Genomic DNA, 19,879 nt, shown 5'->3' on the forward strand with positions numbered 1-19,879 from the left:
GCAATGTTTTAACTTGCTAAGTCACTGTGTTTTTTTATGCAAACCTCTAAGATTGGCAAGACTGGAATAACCAATCGCAGCGTTACAATTATTGCGGAGACCGTTGACGAGCTGGAAAAAGGTGAAAAATATCACCAATGAAGACTTTAGTTACTTTTTTAAGAGAAACTTTTATTTTCCGGCGGCCTTACATTTCCAATGCAGATAACTACCACCGGGAAAGAGGTGTCGAGATGACACGCCGAGCTACCAGGAATAATCAGACAAGAAGAAAAGAAGCCGAGGGAATGAGAAATAAAGATACGCTGGAGGAAAAACCGACCCTGGGGAATGGGTGGTGAGAAATGAAAAAATAAAAAGAAAAAAAAAAAAAGATTCGACACATGGGGCCACAGTCGCTTAATGACATTTCTTATTTCCAATGTAGACATCCAAGACACTCGTTTTCTTTATGTCATTAATATCGACCCAGTCTGGTTATTATTTTAAGTGAGCGTGTCTGCATCTAATTATACAGAGATAATTAACGGAGCTTTTTATATTCCGCATACGTTATATTTGACGACATTTCAAACCGAAGATTAGAATAACTCTCTGGAGACTTATGCTCGGAATTCTGATGATATTGTATAAGAACTTGCGTTCTTGCGTGGGGAAAACTGGGGACCTACTAAGGTATCGACGGGGGAGGTGTTACGTACCTAGATTATAAATTATTTCAAATTCAGGTGAAATAATTTGAAGTAATTCCAAAAAAACACTTTTTTTTGGTTTTTTTTTTTGGCAACGATAACTCACGAACAAATCAACCGATTTTGACCTGCTTGGCGGCGATCGGCGTGGTTTTTTGATGTCAAAATCTGAGTAATTTTTGGAATCGATCGATACAGCCGTTTAAAAGTTATTCCAAAAAAACTACATTCAAAAAAAATTTTTTTTTTCGGGAAGTAAAAAAACTCATTAATAATATTTTTAAACGACATTAACAAATGCATAAAATTTGACAAAAGTCAGCAAAAAAGATTCTAACGGAAAACATTGTAATGTTAGTCAGAAGTTAAATGCATTTTAATCGTTAATTGTGAATCTCCATACGCAAGCAGCTGGTAAAACAAGGGATGTTAACTTACCAAAGATTTAAAGAGCGTCGGTGAAGATCAATATTATGGTACTCAGTTTCTCTCCCGCAGGATAACTAGTATGTTGTAAATCAAACTAACTTTTGTTATTAAAAGCCCAAAAAAAGTTGATTTTCTATTTAACATCCCCGGAAGATGAACATAACTTGGTCCGTAAACTTTTCAGTTAAAAGTTTATCAACCTGGAAGATCTGGTGCGTTATTCAGATAAAGAAAGTGTTATAAAAAGTCGGTCGTTACCTGAAAATCCACTCGACAAAGGATCATTCGATGTCTTGATTGTCCTTTCAAGGATAATGAAGAAGAATGAAAAATGGAGGAGTCATTTTTTCCTCTCATCGGGCAGCTTCTCTCCAAAGTGCTCTTCAGTCAATCGAGAAGATTTGAATCTCGCGCCAAATGGAAGAATAAAGAGCGATCGGAATGGGGCAAAAAGCTCCCTTTGAAGGAAGCGAAAAAACGGTTGTTTAATGAAGAGAAAGTGAGTATAAACGATGCCGATAAGTTAATGGAACCCCAAGAAAATAAATCGAATTGATTGGTGGTGGAGGGTCCTCAAATTACTGGCCATTAGATTGTTAAAAGTACTGAGCACCCACTGGCTTATTAAGTGGTTGGAAAACATTTATCGATTATTAACAAATAGAACAAGATATTAACTGACACGAAATCTCAATTATCCTCTTTTCAACAAACATATCGATGGTAAATATATATATATATACATAATAACTGGCTGGGTGCTGGTACCATCTCAGGCGTCCGATCAAATTACCAAGTCTTTGAAAGCAACCAATTGAAAGCACAGCAAACTACACCGGAAATGGAAACCGATTAGACAACTGAATCCAGTCGGGCTTCAAGATTCGTCTCACTTCGGACAATACTTCTGAAGTAGCGTTATTCATACCTCAATTGGTCTTAGACTCTTAACTTACATTACAATCATCATTATCATCATCATTTCAAACAAGTTTCAAACAGACCATATATGGCCATATCAAATCATGCAAGAAGCATAAAATGTTTTTCACAAGTAAATTAGAATTCTTTTGACTGATTTAAAAGTTTGCTCAATTTGAGAGCACGTTACACTATTTAGTTATTTGCACAATGGATTGATTATGATAACTGCTACGATGAATATTCAATAGAATAAATATCAGCTTAAGTTACTGAAACTCTGTCTATTGAGTTTAGATGTCTTATTATCTTTAATAAATACATATGAAATGTGAAGCTTAATGAAAACAACCAACAGTTGAAATAACGGAATTCAGATTACCCAAGATTGTACTCCAGAGTTATTAAATATTTGATTGTCCTTGAGGTTATAGGCCCATTTTATCGATCATAAATATTTACAGCTCTTGAATGTTACGAGCAATGATTACAAGGTATGTCTTTTTCGAGGTTTCTACGTTGGATCAGCTGAGGTTATATTGATTTAACTATAGCGATATACGATATACGATATACGATATACGAGTAAGAGTGTAACTATGGGTATTGCTGGTATATTGCCGAGAAGTTTGTATCGACTTTAATATATATCGGCTTAAAGAATAAGTGTCTTTAATTTAACGCCAAAGAAGCTCTAGGGCATCGTTGTGCATTGGACGACCAACGGAAAAATAATGGAGACGTAGTATTGGAACCTCACAAATCTCAGCCCTCGGACACGAGACAATACTTTTTTAGTAGCTCTATTTCATTTTCTTTTCCGTTGGTGGAACCTATTTTTATCAGAGTAATTTCAAAGATCTTGTGATTGAATATCGATTGACACTTTAGCATTGAGAGCCAGTTTCAACTTTTAAATGATAAAATGATAAAGATGAACAGATAATTAATAATAAATAATTATCTAGACAATTAAATTACGATTATTTTATTACAAATATTGTTTTTGTGGTATAATAGAGATAAGTAATGACTGTTGGGTTATCGGGAATTTGAAAAGCCGATAGTAATCGATGGCTGAGAGAAGGGTCTTAATTAATTCCGGGTGAATCGACTTTAAACATATATTATATCCTACATTGGAGTATAGAGTACACTAGCGTAGTAGAATGTATATAGTATGTAGTCTAGAGGGAGAACTGATAGGCATCTCAGTGGTTCGTGTTGGGAATAGCCGGATAAGTAGTTGCGGACGTTACCTTTCGTGAGAGCAGCTCGTTTAATGATTTTAAAGATCAGATGCGCTAACGCGTTAATTACTGTTCTCATTGTTGAACAATTTTTATTATTTGTTTTTAAATAATGACTGTCAATCCGCGGAATTAATTGATCAATTAACTGGTCGAATTTGAATAACAAATATCATCAATTTTTACCCAGACACTATCTACGATAACTTTTTTGAAGGTAAACTATAAATTCCAGGGAGACCCTTGCTTGCGGCTTTCATGGGAATCCCTGGTATTTCCCTAAATGATTGAGTAGCTGCGCTAGTTTTGTCGCTGAGATTTTTTTTTTCTTCGATGTGCTGTGTTCGAGTGAAAAAAATATTTTGTGTGTGTGTGTGTGTGTGTGTGTGTGTGTGTGTGTGTGTGTGTGTGTGTGTTTGTGTGTAGAAAGTAAAGGGAAGAAAATAAAAGTAAAAAATTGTCGAGGTGCAGAAACGTAGAATAAGAAAGCTTGAAGCGCTACTGAAGGGATGATGGCTCGAATGAGGAGAAAGAAGGAAGAACCAAGAAAGAAAATAAGAAAGACACGAGATGAAGCAACGAGTTCGAAGGAAGTTTTGTTCACCGGCTTTCCGTGGCTAACTTAATTTAAAAATACAAAGAATTCTCTCCCTTGGAAATGAGCAAAGACGTACTTTATTTCTCACTTCGTGAATAGTTTCTTCGCGTCTCATAAAAAATACACAAACACCCGATGATTGTTTTTCGCAAATTCCTCCCTTACTTTTCTCTTTGTTTGTCTTGGGTATGAATTATTTTGAGCTTTTACGCCAAGTTAGATATTTATACACTCTAAAATTAATTCTATTGAGAAGTTAAAAACTCCATCAGACACACATGCGTCTAATGGAGGAGGAAAATAAAAAAGCCCGAACAAGGTGCCTTGTAACCAGAACCGGTGAGATCTCTACAACTATTGTAACTTAATTTAAAAATACAAAGCATTTTCTCCATGGGAAATAGACTAAGTCTCAGTATTTTTCCTTTATACCTTTTGGCTTTCCGATACCCCAAGAGTGCGCTTGTTAACCTCTCGGCTTTCTTCTTATTTCGAGTGTTTTTATCCAACTCTTTGTTATTTAATGCCGCCAATCCCACTCAAAACTTTTCTTCTTTGGTTAATTTTCAAGGCCTTTTTCCGGTTAAATTCTATCCGTAAAAAATTTTTAGTTAGCACATGGATAAAATTGGTCAAACCGTTCAAAACACACGTCACCCACGCACATACATACATACAGACATACTGGAAATCTATATGGTTGTCATAAGGAAATATTTAAAAAAACGACTCAAATAAATTGATTTATCTGTGACAAACACTTCTTCTTTTTTTTTTTTCTATGCAATGGCTTTGTAAGTTCTGAAATTCCACCACCAGAAGCAATAGATGTTTATTCGAAAACAAGAGGAAGCTTTTGATGTTGATGCAGACATAAAGCAGAAGCATCCAGAGAAGCTAAAGGTTGTGACAAGCATACATTTTGTGTACTCATATTACCCGCATAGTTGTCATCATCCCCAGTGTTAAACTGGTTCAAGTTCTTGTAATCTGCTTTTTCCCTTTCGAGGCGCCCTGTCAACACTTGTTTCCCTCGGATTTCATCCCGACTACTGAATATGCCAGGCAACTGTCAACCAGCTCGACAAAGGCCCACTAAAATTCCCCCTCTGCTGAAAAAAGATTGCATTAGAAGATTATTTATGTGAATTCAACTCCGAAGTCAATTTCGTCAATGAGATTCATCTGATCCTCTCAAATTTACTCAATGAAATGGAAGAGAGGAGCCAGAAGGATTTAATGTTTATTTTTTTAATCTTACTTTCATCTTGGAGATCAAAACCTGGATCGATTGTCCGTAGATCACCATCAAATCATTCGTTGCTTAAATCAAGCTCAATCCAACGAATGAGAATATAAAATACTCCAGGGCAATGGGTTTTACGTTTTACTATTTTATTTGATTACAAAAGGACATACATTATCGACTTTGCGTGTCTCGTGCGAACCAGCTGCCAGCAATACACTGAACGATGTACACCCGGATTTAAACTCAATCGACTTTGACTCAAACCCAAACAATTTTCTACTTTGTCGAATATCGATTTAGGAGTCCAAGTACTCGGAAATACGTTTCTCTGTACTTTAGATAAAATAAATCCTTCAATTTAATTTATTCTCATGTGTGTGTGTGTGTGTGTGTGTGTGTGTGTGTGTGTGTGTGTGTGTGTGTGTTATCCTTACGTACACAATTTTTGATGTACCGATACAGAAATTTACAATATAAGGTTTGATTTAATCCTTTTATACAATTTATACAATTCAAAAAGCGCGCCAAAACTCTCAAGAAGCGCATCCGCGCGCCTCTAACGAAGGCGTCATGTAAGCTTGGACAAATTCGACTGACAATGACTTTTTATGCGTCCTGCGATGGTTTACGATGGAAATTAGCGATATTGGGCTATGTTAGACCAAATAGAGACATGTTAAATATTATATGTGGCTCCTCCGGGAATTTTTCCGCCATTGATTTGTTTTGAAGACTTTATTATCTTTGTTGCTCTGTCTAAAAAAGACAGTAGGAGGTGAAATCGCGGGTAAGGTACTAAAACTCAGTTTATGGTCGACAAACCTCAGGTGAGACCTGCTGGTAAACGGAAATAGACGGCAGTAATGGGGAATAGTAAGTGCGAGAAACGATACAGTCTGAGGAGATGTGGAAGGGGAAAAAGGATAAAATTCCAGACTGGATCTCTTATAAGGCGTAATGGCAGGCATAACCTTTCGAGATATATTACCATGAAATCACCCAGCTTCTTATTCTACCGGCAAGTACTCAGGTTTAATTAACCAGTGTATAGACCTCTATCTTATACGATACTGTAAAGCTCCACACTGATTCTGGTAAGAAATGGCCCATTACAATTCGCTTTTATACAAAAGTATAAACACTCGGCGTCTTACGCAACATTGGATCGATTAGCAGTAAAACTGTTCAGTAGGAGATTGATAAATAAAACGCCAATCATAGGTGGGTGATTTGAAGTATATGTATATACGTGAAAGTTTTGCTAAATTGATTCTAGTTGCGGTTAAGTTTCTTTTTACAATTGTAAAATACTCTTGACACTTTGGACATTGAATTTGGGTGACTGGTAAACCAATGTAATCAGGAGTGACCACGTGAAATCAATTTAAATTTGAAAGGACCTGCCGAAATTCAAATCCACTTGGCTAGGGTGAGGAAAAAAGTTCGAAGAAGCTGTATCTTGGTCACTTTAAAATGAAATTCTTACCAAGTTATTCTGGGGCTGAAGCTGAAGTGAGATTGGAAAGAAAATAAATAACTATTGGAGACCAACAAACTGACTGGTATATAAACGCGTCATCGGAACAAAGCTCCTGTTGAAACGCCTTAGCAGCGTTTCAACCGATTTAAGATTGCACCAGTAACGTCCTCACAAAGAGTAGTACACTCTTTCATGGACCCAACATCAACAAATGTAAGGTATATACACCCTCGTTCTTTGGCACTCTTCGACCCTCCTTCTCTTTCCGTCCCTGTTTGAGCTTTGTAGCTAAGCGCTGGTTTGCCGCCCCGTATTCGTCTTTGATCCTTCCTTCCGGAGATCTAACACTGGACTTATCCAGAGGAATCCAAATCCAGGAGGTCTTGTGTGAAGGCATCCTCACTGTCTGGATACTCCAAAGGAAACGATCTCTTTGGGTTTTTTTTTTTTTTTTTTTTTTTTTTTTTTGCCACGAGCCAACAAAACCAACAACGGGATCTACGCGGGAGGTGTTATAAATTATTTGAAATTCAGGTAAGTTTAGATTTTCAAAACATCTAAAATTTATTTAAAAAATTAAAATAATCGCTATTAATTCTGAAAAATCGACTCTGTAATTTTTTTAATGAAAAAAGTGCTAGGCGTCTGATGGATTTGAATCCGGTACCTTATGAATGGCAGTTTTCTACGCTATTCACGGCTGTTATGTAAGTCCCTTCTTACAAGGTCTTCTTATTGACGTTCTAATTAGCAAATCTAATTGCAACATTAAAATGTTAAAAAATGAAAATATTTTGCAACATCTATAAAAATTTGCCAAACAGTTAAATTAACAATACCTAAAACAAACCCTTTGCGGTCAGTTAGAGTTAGCAGTAGTTCGTGATTTAATAAAAGCTCTGTCAGTAGGAGCAAAAAGAATGGATATAATTATCGAATTGGATATATAAAACCTCGAAGTGATGGAAGAGGTATGAAAGATAAATTAGTTCATGTGAATGTTCTCGAACTATTATAGACGGAATAGATCGTCGTTTTAATTAAATCCATGCTCGACTGCCGATGGCCGAGGCTTGAAGAGCTGTAGCACCCCCGGCGGAGTTTGTCATCTACCCTAAAACGGATTAACGCGACGTTGAGTAATCCCCTCACCCAGGAGTAAAGTAACCAGAGAACCCAGAGAATGCGCGATCTAACGAAATTATCTATTCGTTACTTAACTTAACTACGGTGTAATGAAAAATAAAGGAAATTACTAAAAGCTCTTATGAATATAAAAAAAACTCTTTAATATTAGCTTCACTTACTGTTTCTTTTTTACTCTAACTCTTTTCTGTTCCTTTTCGTATCCTCTTTTTACCCAATCCATCTCTTAAAGTTCTTGTTAAACTAATTAGTTACCGAGTTTTAATTGAATCTTTTTAATTGCGGACACCAGGGCGGGATGTTTAGATGAGACAAACTTTTGGTTCCACACGGTTCACCTATTTCCAAGTTGATTTATATAAATCCGAGAGATACCTTTTTCACTGGGGAATATTTCGCCCTTACCGCTCACTTATCTCTCAGCGTAAGAGCCGGCTCTGGTATTTCCGGGTTAAGTTGAAAGCTAATAGCACACTCCCACTATTTTTATTCCGCCAAGCTCGAGTTCATTTTCAGAGTTGTTAATTCCTTTTCAATCGGTGGAAAAAAAAAAAAAAATTCTCTTCACTTCTCTTCTCTTCTCTCGCTGATGTAAGTTCAGTACCCGCGGATCCTTAAGCCTGGCGCCCATTAAGAAGCTTTAAATGGCCCGCTCAACTGAGAACACGTCTTTTAAGCCATCTGTCTTTTAGGAAAGTGAAATCATTTATCGGCATGAGTAACTACGACATTTCGCAAAGTGTTTTAGATATTCTAACCTTCGAAAACTTAACGCACTGACATTTTGGTTCCCTCCAGCGAGACAAGAACCACAAAGGCTGATGCTCTTGTAGTTATTACGCTCGTTACGATGAGAACGATGAAGGGTTCGGAGGTAAAATCTATTTTATATTCTCTCAAAAGACGGAGACAAGAGGCCGGATAAGTCTCGGAAGAGGTGATACCAGTATTTCCAAGGGGTAAGCATGAGATAAAACCACGGAGGGGGAGGAAGAGCGAACCCCAAACCCGGTTGAATATTCTGATGCACATGGCCGATCAATAAATTGACGCAATTCCTAGAAAGCCGGTTCTAGTCCCACTGGAGATCCTTCTGTATATCCATTACGATTCTACTATTCAACACCCAACCCGAATGATTATCATGCCCATGCATATTCCTCTTTATTGTATATTTATCATCAGTATTCCAACGGCTCAGCTCCACCAGTTATAACAACCGGCTAAGGGTATTTTCATTTCAACAGGAATTCACTTATTCCCATATTTCTTCCTGCTTCGGTCTGTTTTTGCTGGAAGTGTCTTATATTTAGTGATAAGTTTCTTTAGATTTTTATAAAACACTAGAAATCTCAAAATCACTGCTTTATTAAATACCCACATGCATTTTTCATATAAAGTGCAAGTATAATGAGCGCTTAAGTATGGAATTAGTTGTAGGGATTAGTTGTTGGCCTTTAAGGTCAACTGTTTTCCTAATTTTTTTTTTAATAAAATAATAACCTTGAAGCAATCCTCGGCACAGACAACACAACCCTGAATTCCAAATAATTAATAACCTAGGTACGTAACACCTCCCGCGTCAATACCATAGACCTCCTGGATATCCCGGATCCCGAAGATTGTTTATTCAAAATAATTAATAAAACTAAAGTCTGCCTGAATATACTGTTACTATTTAGATAAAATGTATTTACTAGATAGTAAATTATCTCCTCTCTTCTGGATGTGGATGTGGCTGGCGGATGCTCGGCTCATCCTCGAAATATTAGTTGTGAGTGAGATAACAACAACAACAACAACTCACGGCGTAACTGAAATAATTAAATTCCAGGATGGAAACCCAACAGAGAGGGCCAAAGGTCCTCGCTTCTCCAGTAATATTATAATTAAAGTATACATTTGCCATTTCTCTAAGTACACCTGGCCCTTCTGTTATGATTTACACTCCGATGGTCATACCATTGTTAGTATTTGAACCGTAATTGCATTCCCGTTTAGCCTCCGCTCTATATATAGACGCAAGACGTTAAATTTTCCGAATTATTATTTCATTCCTTTTTTTTTAAATAATAAATTTTAATTTTAATTATAATTTTAACTTCAATTAACCTCAACAACAACTACGGGTCCAAATTAAGATGGCTGCAGTGTCAACCAATCAAAAAAAAGGGAGAGAGACATCTATATGTTTATGACAGATGCAAATGAGCAAACTGTAACCTATTGAACAGAACGTTATCTATTTTGCGCCGATAATTAACATTAAAACAATTGCTCATTTAAATCACCTGAAGGCGTCAACTGTTAATTTTAATACGCCAATAATTTATTGGTCTATTAAGTAGAAGAGTCGTGATTGGATAACAATCCCCCGGAGCTTCTGCAATTAATTAAACCTCGTACAAACTAACACAGGAAATTATATAAACAAATATCAACACAAGTGTTATTTGTTTAATTAACTTCCAGTTAAAGTCTATTGATAATTTTTTAAATTATAACCATTTAAATTAATCAGCTTTTATGCAGTGCGTCTTTTTATGCCGGATCAATCCCGGAGGATTATCGGATCGACTATTCTAGTGGATCAGTTGGATCAACTCGAGGATTTTCTTATCCATACTTCAAGAGTGTTAACTCCTTTTTGTCTATTTTTACGATTAAATTATCCGAGGTTATTTATGATCGATATCAATCTTCAAAGTGCTTTTAGTGGGTGAGAAAAAAATTTCCAATACTTATTTTTATTACAGGCTTTGTCAAATTTAATGAAAATTTGACAAGTATAGTTGATTAAAAAAAAAAAAAAATTTTTATTTATATTTTAAAAATTAACTCTCTGGTATTGAGAAGATTTAGGGATAATGCGCCACCTGTCGGAATTTTTGGAGAACTAATTTTTTTTTTTTTTTTTTTTTTTTTTTTTTTAATTATATTTAGGTGTTTAAAGGCTAACTATTGTTAATTTTAATAGAATCAACATATTTACTCACACGTGGCTGGATTAGGCAGTGCTTGAGTCTTTTGTATTCTTCTTTCTTGTTCTTATTGGAGGATTTCGTCCTCTACTTAGTCAACTTTCATTTCTTATTCCTTTACACTCTCACCGAGTGTTCTACCAGAAGCGAACAAAGTTGTGCAAGTCAGATAGGCAGAACAAAGTCTTAACAAAGTACCTCGAGCTCAACTCCGGCTGGCAGTTAAAGAGTGAAGAAATACAACGAGTACGATTGCAATTGAATCGACATTCTATACCAAAGACGAGGAGCTGCCGTATTTCATTTTACTTCTATTCTAAACTTGCAATACGTTTTATATTCATGATTCATTAAGAGATTTCTCGCCTGTTCATTTGTGCAGTCAACGTGGATTTGCAAATTTAATTGTTTCGCTTAAATTGCGGTTAGAATTATACATTTGATACTTCAATTTTTTATTAACAAAGAGGAAATAGAAAAAGAAATAAACTTTCAATCCGATAATTAAAATATCCGGTTATAAATTTATAAATAAAATTTGAATATAAATATATATATATATATATATATATATATATATATATATATATATATATATATATATATATATATATATATATATATATATATATCTTCCCACTGTTTTACATTTACTTAAATCTTTTCTCTGGAGCCCTTGGATCCTTAAAAACGCTTCGCAAATACCTTACGCTGATTTGAGTGCTCACTCAAATAAAACCACCAGTCGCTTGAATATATAAATACTGAATAATATTCTTGTTATTTTTTCGGGATACTGATAATCGGTTCCCCTACTAAGCCCATGAATAACAATAAATTTATTTATTTATTTATTGACGGTTCGACTTTTATATTGTCCAATCGATTTATTTTTTTTTTTTTTTTTCTATATTATAAAGAAATATTTTTTATTCAAAGAAAAAAATTTCTTTACACATTTTTTCTTTTTAAAAAGAAGATTTCTTTGATAAATTTTTTTTTTTTTTTAATATTTCTTCTTTTTTGGGTGATTTTCAACGAGCTGTAACTCCGAGAAAAATGATCGTACAGCAAAAAAAAAAAAAAAAATAGCAAATTGTAGCTCCAAGTGTCTAGTTTTCAGATATGACCATGAAAATTTTTTATCATGTTCGGGTCTGGAGAAATCCTAAGAAAACTACAAAAAAAAAAAAAAATTTCCAAATTTTTTCTCGTCTTAAAAAAGGTCTACGGGCTTCAAAAAATTTTTTTTCCATTGTTTCGCTGAAAAGCTTTTTTAGAAAATTTAATGCCCTTCAATTTGACGTAATCAAAAAGCCTGTACGAAGGGGAAATAATAATCGTATAAGAAATCTGAGGACGGTTTTGAAAACTACACGATATTCTCTATAAGATACCGTGGATGGATAGCTTTTGTCAAAAAAATTTTTTTTGGATTGAAAACTTTGATTGAAAAAACGGCTTTTGCGAATTTTTATTCGCATAATTAAGGATATTTAAATTGTATTAAATTGTATGTGATTGATTTTATTAATAAATATTAATTTATAAAATTAAAAGACGGAGTTATTTATTTCTTAGCCTTTTTGTCTCCAACAGGAACCTTGGTGACATCATCAGGGTTTTCAGCGGCGTCCTTAACTCTCTTGGCTCTGATTCCGACCAATCTGGCATCAGCGCGAGCTTTACGAAGAGTCACGTAAGCCGAGATTTTCTTCTCTTCCTCGGTGATTACGCGGGCCTTGGCTTTAAGAAGAGCTTTCTGACGAATTGGCATTATTTCGCCACGCAGCTGGGTGGCTACCTTGCACTCTTCTTCAGTCGAATCTCCCTTCTTCGGCTGTTCATCGATCAATTATACATTAGTACATTTTTAATTGTTTAAATATTAAAAGAAAATTAAATTTAATAAATTAATTTACCTTCTTAGCGTTCTTGGGGAAGAGAATCAACTTGGAGCGATATTCCTTCAACCTAGCGACATTAATTTGAAGAGATTCAATTGATTTATTGCGTCTGCGATAATCAACGGCTATTCCAATCGTTGGTGCTTCTCGGCGATTTATACCAGCAGCTTTGAGCTCCTCTAATGTGAATCCTCGGCCCTGGCGTACTTTAGTATGGTACCTGACAGTCGGGCATCTTACAATTGGTCTCAAGCGCTTGACAGGGCTAAAAAAAAAATATTTTTATAATTTATATATTCATTTATTTCAATTTTCATGTGAAATTTTTCTTAAATATATTTTTTAAAAATTAATTTAGCAGCTTTTAAAAATTTTTTTTTTATTTTAACATGTCTGATTTTTTTAGAAATAATTTTTTGAATAAAAAAATTGATGAAATGTCAGATAATTAAATTATAAAAAAAATTATCAATACCGTGGAGCGGCAGCTCTCGCTTTTTTAATTCTGTTATTTTTCCGTCTCAATTTTCTGGCAGGTTGGTTGAACCAAGTCCTGACATTTTGCTCCCACGTTTTATGGAAGTGCCCATTGGGCACCATGTTGTTGCGTTTACCCATTTTGAGTCTGCAAAATAAAATTTTTTAATTAAAAAATTCTTAACAAATTTAAATAAAATTTTTATTTGTCAACACATGTAAAATATAACCTTTATGTTACCAAATATTACTTTATCAATTTATTATATCAAAATTACTTCAAATAAATTATTTATTATTAATAATTTATTTAAAAATTACTTTTTAAATTATTTAAGTTAATTATTTTATTAAAGATCTATTTTTTATTATAAAAATTAATAAAATAATATTATTACATACTTTTGCTAAGGACGGCCGCTGTAAGAAAAGACGAAGCTGTCCGATCGATTGGAGCGCTGAGCGCCGCCATTTTAATGTCAGTAGCGCGCAAGATTTAAATTTAATAATTATTCAAAAGATTTTTCTATAAAAAAAAAAAGTGTTGTTTTTTTTGCACGTAAATTTGGAATTGTCGAATTATTTAGGACGTGAGTGATGATATTTTAGTGCCAATTAGTTATTTAAAGAGCTTTTTTTTAAATGTTGTTAATTTATTCATCAAATAAAAAATAAAACAGTTCCTGCAATATCAACAGTGTGCAAAAAAATGTGATGTGAAGATTTGAGGTTAGATGTCAACAATAATACAAATTTTCATCATTTCTATCAAAGTAAATAATTAATAACAATTATTCAGTAATTACATTGATTAAAATCAAAATAATAAATATTTTTTTAATTTAATTTTAAAAAATTTTTTTTAATAAAAAAGTGACAGGTTAATTTTGAATTTGTTGTAAAAAATTTTTATTATTTTGTATTTTTAATTAAAAATAATTTACTGAAATTGAAATCAGACATTTGATTATTTATAATTTAATTAAAAAGAAATTCAATGTTTGATGATTTAATTAATTTTTTAACAATTAAATCATGGCAAAAAAAAAAAAAAAATTATTAAAAATAATTGACATGTAGAAAATTTAATAAATTAAAAAATGCAATTTTTTAAAAACAACTTTTTTTTATTAAATAAAATTAATAAATAATCAAGTGACAGCTAAATTAAATATTCTAAAAAATAATAAAAAGACTTAATAATGTTTCAGAGTAACCTAGCATCATTTAAACAAGGAGGGATAAAAAAATGGCGAGCTTAGGAGGTAAAGTAGTATCAAACTTACGAGATAAATTTCGAATAATAAGCAAGGACTCAGTGCACTGGTTCCCGGGGCACATGAGAAAGGGTCTGCGTCAAATGCAGCAAAACTTAAAAAACGTCGACTGCGTAATAGAAGTGCACGACGCGCGAGTTCCAATATCCGGTCGTTGCCGAGATTTCCGTAACACAGTGAGTGGATTGAAGCCGCACATCTTGGTGTTGAACAAGAAGGACCTGGCAGACCTGACCAGAGCGGAGGAGTACCGCAAGGCGCTGGCGGAGGAGGGTTTCGAGCACGTGATCTTCACTAATTTCAAGAACCAGAAGTGCCAAGGGATGCAGTCGATCCTGCCTCTGGCGATTAAACTAATCGAGAATTCTCCGAGATACAACAGAGCTGAGAGTTCTGACTTCTCCGCGATGATAATCGGAGTCCCGAACGTGGGGAAGTCCTCGCTGATAAACCGGCTGAGGAACAAGCACCTGCATCGTGGAAACGCGACTGCCGTCGGCGGGGTCCCGGGAATCACCAGGTCGGTCCTCACAAAAATAAAAATCTCCGAGAAGCCTCCGGTGTTTGTTTTAGACACTCCGGGGATCCTCACGCCCTACGTCCGGGACGTCTTCTCCGGGCTGAAGCTCGCTCTGGTCGGCTGTCTCCAGGACCACCTCGTTGGCCAGGAAATCATCGCGGACTTCCTCCTCTTCTGGCTGAACAAGCAGCGGAAGTTCGAGTACGTTGACCAACTCAAGCTCTCCCAGCCGAACGACCATATCCTCGAAGTCCTCACGGAGATTGCGATTAACTTGAACAAGACCAAGAAGATCAGGAACTTCGACGGACAGAGAATCGTCAGGCCTGACTACATCTTCGCGGCCGAACACTTTATCAGGATTTTTCGCAACGGCGAGCTAGGCCCCGTTTGTCTTGACGACGATATTATTTAGTTTTTCTGTTTTTATGTTTGTATTTTAAATATATATTAACTCAGCAAGTTAATGCCTTTCCCTTTTGGTAACTCAACCCCCTCTACTGCTCCTAATAAGCTGACTTTCTTTTTCAGTCCTACTTTAAGACACTTTAATTTACTGTTAGACGTCAACAGTTTTCCTTTATTTATTTATTTTAATTTATTATTTTTTATTATATTCAGTTGCAGCTATGTTTGCAAGGGTCACTTTTTATCCGACGTTAGTCTATAATGTGTTCATGGAAAAAATTAGCTCCAGAAGGTGGTGGGATAGAATTGATGATACTGTCATTCTTGGGGCTTTGCCTTTTAGATACATGACTAAACAGGTTAAATTTTTTTAATTTATTTAAAAAAAATTAATAACGGGATGAGTTTATATTTTTAAAAATATCAATAGTTTACGAAATACAAGGTAATTTAATTTTTGCAGCTAGTTGATGAAGAAAAAGTCGTGGCTGTAGTGTCAATGAACGAAGACTATGAGCTAAAACTTTTTTCAAATTCCGCTGAGGTAAGCATAATTTAATTTAAAAAAATTATTATTAAATAATAATTGTATTTTAAAACAGGAGTGGTCAAAAAACGGAGTCCAGTTTCTCCAGCTGTCAACAACAGACATTTTCGAGACACCTTGTCAAGAAAAATTAGAAAAAGGAGTAAATTTTATCAACAAATTCAGAGTTGACGAAAAAAATCTTGGAACAGTGTACGTTCATTGCAAAGCTGGACGAACACGCAGCGCGACACTCGTCGGATGTTATTTAATGAAGGTAATTTTTATTAAATAATTTTATTATTAATTATTTTTCAGACGAATAATTATTAAAAAAAATTACCAGAGACACGGATGGACTCCAATTGAAGCCGTGGAATTTATGCGGAGCAAACGGAGCCACATACTCCTGCACACTGCCCAGTGGAACGCGCTGAAAACTTTCCACAGTAGAATTAAAAATTAAAATAAATACTTAGTTAATTTTTAATTAATTATTCTTCTTGATTTTTAATTTTTTAAAATACAGAGCCGCAAATTTTTCCGCTTCAGCGGCAGCTTCTTCGGCTTGGTTTTCTATTTTGTCTTTAGAAGTTCTCACAATTTTTATGTGAGACGTACTCAAAGGGTCTTCGTCGCCAAAAGTGCCTAATTCTACAGGCAGGACTTTATTTATCGACTCCATCCAAAGCTTAGCGTTGAAATAAGTCGACTGGAACTCCTAAAAAAATTTTTAATCAAAAAAAAAAAAAAAAAAAAAAAAGATAAATATTTATATTAATTTTAAAATTACCTTAGGCACAAAACAGCGAGCTCGGATTTTCTTTTTTGACATCACAATTAAAAACATCGGCAAGTTGTCGCAGTAATTGTACGCCAGTTGAAGAGGAACGCTTTCAGGTTCAATGTCGTTGGACTTCATGCAGTGAATTACGCAACCGTCGCTTTTTTCTACTGCTCTTTCAATTTCAGACTTCATAAAGTCGATTATTATCTCTTTTTTATCGTTTTTACCTTTTACATCGACCAGGTAGTTTAATTGTGTTTTGGTTTTTGCGTTTTTGGCTTGGGGACCGGTTACAGCTTTTATTAGGTAGTCATGAGATGATTTAGGGTGGACTTCGGTGATACAAAAATTTTTTAAGACACCTGTGTTGTGTACATGAGTTCCGCAGCAAGCTTCTCTGTTAAAAAATTAATTTTTATTATTTATATATTATTAAAAAAAATTTTTTTTTAAATATTCCAATCTAATAAGTATAATTTAAAAATAATAAACTTTACCTCGACTTTAATTCACCATCAACATCAACAACTCTCAATCCAGTATCTGGATAAACTTCTCCAGGAATTAAGGTCAAATTTTTCTGATTCATCAACTCCAAAGAGCTAATCCCCTCGGTTTTGACATCTAAATTTTGATTAATACACTTATTAACCAGCGAGTCCAGCTCCTGGCAGTGCTGAGGCGAGAACTTTTTTCCAAACGTGCTGAACCTGAAGATCAAATCCAGCGGAGTCACGACGCTGATTCGCTGAGCTACAGCGGGAAATATTTTCCTGAGCCCGGCGTTCAGCAAGTGTGTAGCTGTGTGGTGCATCATCAAATTAACACGCCGCTCACTGTCAATCTTAGCTGTTACTTTTTTATTTTTATTATTAACTTCCACAGGAGAATCAAAGGTTCCGTAATGGAGTACGTAACCTTCGGACTTTTCAACAACTGATACTTTAAAAAGACTGTTTTTTAATTTTATTATTCCTTGGTCTGATAATTGACCACCTTCACTTGCGTAAAATGGAGTTTGGTTTAATATTAATGCAATTTCGGAATTATTTAATTGATTTTCAGTTAATTTTATTGATTTTGTCTCTAATTCACCTGAAAATAATTTTAAATAAAACTAATTAAAAAAATAATTTTTAATAAAATTAATTTAAAAAGACTTACCATCAATAACAACACCAATAATTGAACACTCCAAAGGACTAAACGTATACTTATCATCAAAAGCATACTGATATTTAAACGAATCATCAGTTTGAGGCAAAACTTTAAGTTGTTCAAGAGTTTTTTTAGCAACAACTCTTCTATTAGTCTGCTTACCAGCTCTAGACGTTATCCTGACCATCTCCATCTCCTTAAAAAATCCCTCATCATCAACTTTAATCCCTTCAACCTCCGCGAGCTCTTTTATCGCTTCCAAATCAAGACCATGAGAGTCATAAATCTTAAAAGCTTCTTTTCCACTGAGCGCTACAAAATTACTGCTTTTACTTTTTAACTTCATCAATTTTGTATATGCTTTGATTATTCCTGGAGAATAGGGATCATTGATCGTCGATAGTCTTGGGTTCATTTTTAGGAGAGTTTTCCAAGCTTCTCCTGTAGATTTTCGCTGTGATATTAAAAGCTCTTTTTCGTAATTAGTAATTACTTGGATCTGAAATAAAATTTCAGATAAGCTTATATCTTTAAAAATGTCAAAAGGTCATTTCTTAATTATGTATCTAGAAAAAAATTTAATATACCTACTTTTTTTAAATTATCCTGAATTTCTGGATAAACATCACCAAGACTCTCGGCAACGTGGTTAGTCAACTCAGTCAGCAAATCATTATTCCCAAAAGTGTCAATAGCAAGACTAGTAGCTCTTCTGAGAACTCTTCTAAGTTTCTGATTTTTATCCGGAATACTTCCATCAGAAAGGGCAACGGTGACCATGCGAGCATGGTCTGCAAGCACCCTGTAGGCGGTATCCAAGGTAGCTTGATCTCCAAATTTTCCAGCGTACTCCGGAGCTCCGGAACTCTTGTGAATCGCTTGGAACAGTGGCTGGAACAGGTCAGTGTCATAATTAGAGTTCTTGTTCTGCAGAAGAGCAACCAGCCGCTCGAGTCCCATGCCAGTGTCGATAAATTGGCGCCCCAGAGGAACGACACCGCCATCTGTGAGTCTTTGATGGTCAATGAAAACAATGTTCCACAGTTCCGTGAGATTGTTCCCAGAACCGGCGGCGTCAAAGTGAATTTCTGTGCAAGGACCACAAGGTCCGGTTAAATCCATCTCCCAGAAATTATCCTTGGCGCCGCAAGCCCTGATTTTGTCATCAGGCAGCCCGATATTTCTCCAGACGTCCCTGGTCTCCAAGTCGGGCGCTATCTGCATTTCTTGGTCGCCCCCGAAGTAAGTTACGAACAGGTTGATGCTCCTGTTGATGCCGTACAGCTCGGTCAAGGCTCGCCACGCGTACCTGCAGGCCTCTTCCTTGCTGTAAGACCCGAACGACCAGTTCCCCAGCATCTCGAAAAAGGTGTGGTGGTAAGTGTCCAGTCCTACGTCTTTTAAGTCGTTGTGCTTACCTCCTACTCTGATGCACTTCTGACAGTTCACCAATCTTCCTCCTGGCGCCTCCTCCTTCCCCAGGAAAATTCCTTTCAACTGGTTCATTCCTGCGTTTATAAACGCTACTGATGAGTCGCACCATGGTATCACTGAGCTTGATGGTATTATCTTGTGATTTAGCTCTGTGCTGAAGTAGTCCAGGAATTCTTTGCGGATTATTTTTGCGCTTTTATACATTTTTAATAATATTTTATTTTATTTTATTTTATCAGATTTTGAAATTTTTTCTTGGCTTCAGGCTCTGACAAACATTTTTTTTTGTAAAAATTATTCAGATCTGAAAATATATATTTTTTAATGTTAATTTAAAATTAACAAAAAAATTAATTAATTATTTTCATGAAAATTAAGTTAGCCGACATCTAAAAATTTTTAGAATTTTTTTTTAATAAAAGTTAGAAAAAAAAATGACATGTCGAAATTTAAAAAAATTAAAAATGCAATTTAAAAAAAAAAATTTCCAAGACAAATTTTTTTTATTAAATATTAATTTTAAATTACTTACTTTTGTTCTTAAACTTGAAAAATTTAATTAAAAATTTTTCTCACATTGCGTTTTACGTAAACTATATATAAATATAAAATATAAATAAATGTATACACTGTAGGCAT

The 19,879-nt window shown here is 34.8% G+C and overlaps 4 protein-coding genes across 6 annotated transcripts; 2 read left to right on the plus strand and 2 right to left on the minus strand.

Annotated features, from left to right (window-relative positions):
• Nucleotides 1–12,247: 12,247 nt before the first annotated feature.
• On the minus strand, nucleotides 12,248–13,633 carry Rpl13 (ribosomal protein L13). 2 transcript variants are annotated; one of them, XM_074251367.1, is made up of 4 exons: nucleotides 13,533–13,633; nucleotides 13,129–13,278; nucleotides 12,669–12,918; nucleotides 12,248–12,586 (listed from the first exon to the last, which is right to left on the minus strand). In XM_074251367.1, the coding sequence occupies exons 2-4, from the start codon at nucleotides 13,269–13,271 to the stop codon at nucleotides 12,317–12,319; spliced, it is 663 nt and encodes a 220-aa protein (XP_074107468.1). In that variant the 5' UTR covers nucleotides 13,272–13,278; nucleotides 13,533–13,633; the 3' UTR covers nucleotides 12,248–12,316. The 2 variants fall into 2 exon arrangements, with proteins under 2 accessions (XP_074107468.1, XP_074107469.1); XM_074251368.1 differs by lacking the exon at nucleotides 13,533–13,633 and adding an exon at nucleotides 13,361–13,478.
• A 115-nt stretch (nucleotides 13,634–13,748) lies between these two features.
• LOC141532830 (mitochondrial GTPase 1) lies at nucleotides 13,749–15,394 on the plus strand. The gene is made up of 2 exons (XM_074251366.1): nucleotides 13,749–13,859; nucleotides 14,342–15,394. The coding sequence occupies exon 2, from the start codon at nucleotides 14,380–14,382 to the stop codon at nucleotides 15,340–15,342; it is 963 nt and encodes a 320-aa protein (XP_074107467.1). The 5' UTR covers nucleotides 13,749–13,859; nucleotides 14,342–14,379; the 3' UTR covers nucleotides 15,343–15,394.
• Ptpmt1 (protein tyrosine phosphatase, mitochondrial 1) lies at nucleotides 13,760–16,351 on the plus strand. 2 transcript variants are annotated; one of them, XM_074251372.1, is made up of 6 exons: nucleotides 13,760–13,903; nucleotides 14,325–14,395; nucleotides 15,549–15,694; nucleotides 15,799–15,879; nucleotides 15,938–16,138; nucleotides 16,208–16,351. In XM_074251372.1, the coding sequence occupies exons 2-6, from the start codon at nucleotides 14,380–14,382 to the stop codon at nucleotides 16,325–16,327; spliced, it is 564 nt and encodes a 187-aa protein (XP_074107473.1). In that variant the 5' UTR covers nucleotides 13,760–13,903; nucleotides 14,325–14,379; the 3' UTR covers nucleotides 16,328–16,351. The 2 variants fall into 2 exon arrangements, with proteins under 2 accessions (XP_074107473.1, XP_074107472.1); XM_074251371.1 differs by having other exon boundaries at nucleotides 13,824–13,903; nucleotides 14,342–14,395.
• Alars-m (alanine--tRNA ligase, mitochondrial) lies at nucleotides 16,352–19,862 on the minus strand. The gene is made up of 6 exons (XM_074251358.1): nucleotides 19,773–19,862; nucleotides 18,398–19,544; nucleotides 17,813–18,305; nucleotides 17,146–17,743; nucleotides 16,655–17,045; nucleotides 16,352–16,582 (listed from the first exon to the last, which is right to left on the minus strand). The coding sequence occupies exons 2-6, from the start codon at nucleotides 19,442–19,444 to the stop codon at nucleotides 16,352–16,354; spliced, it is 2,760 nt and encodes a 919-aa protein (XP_074107459.1). The 5' UTR covers nucleotides 19,445–19,544; nucleotides 19,773–19,862.
• Nucleotides 19,863–19,879: the final 17 nt, after the last annotated feature.

This window comes from Cotesia typhae, unplaced genomic scaffold (genome assembly GCF_013202065.1).
Source record: "Cotesia typhae breed Kobodo isofemale line unplaced genomic scaffold, CoteBio_Ctyphae contig_69, whole genome shotgun sequence".
In the NCBI taxonomy this organism is placed as follows: domain Eukaryota; kingdom Metazoa; phylum Arthropoda; class Insecta; order Hymenoptera; family Braconidae; genus Cotesia; species Cotesia typhae.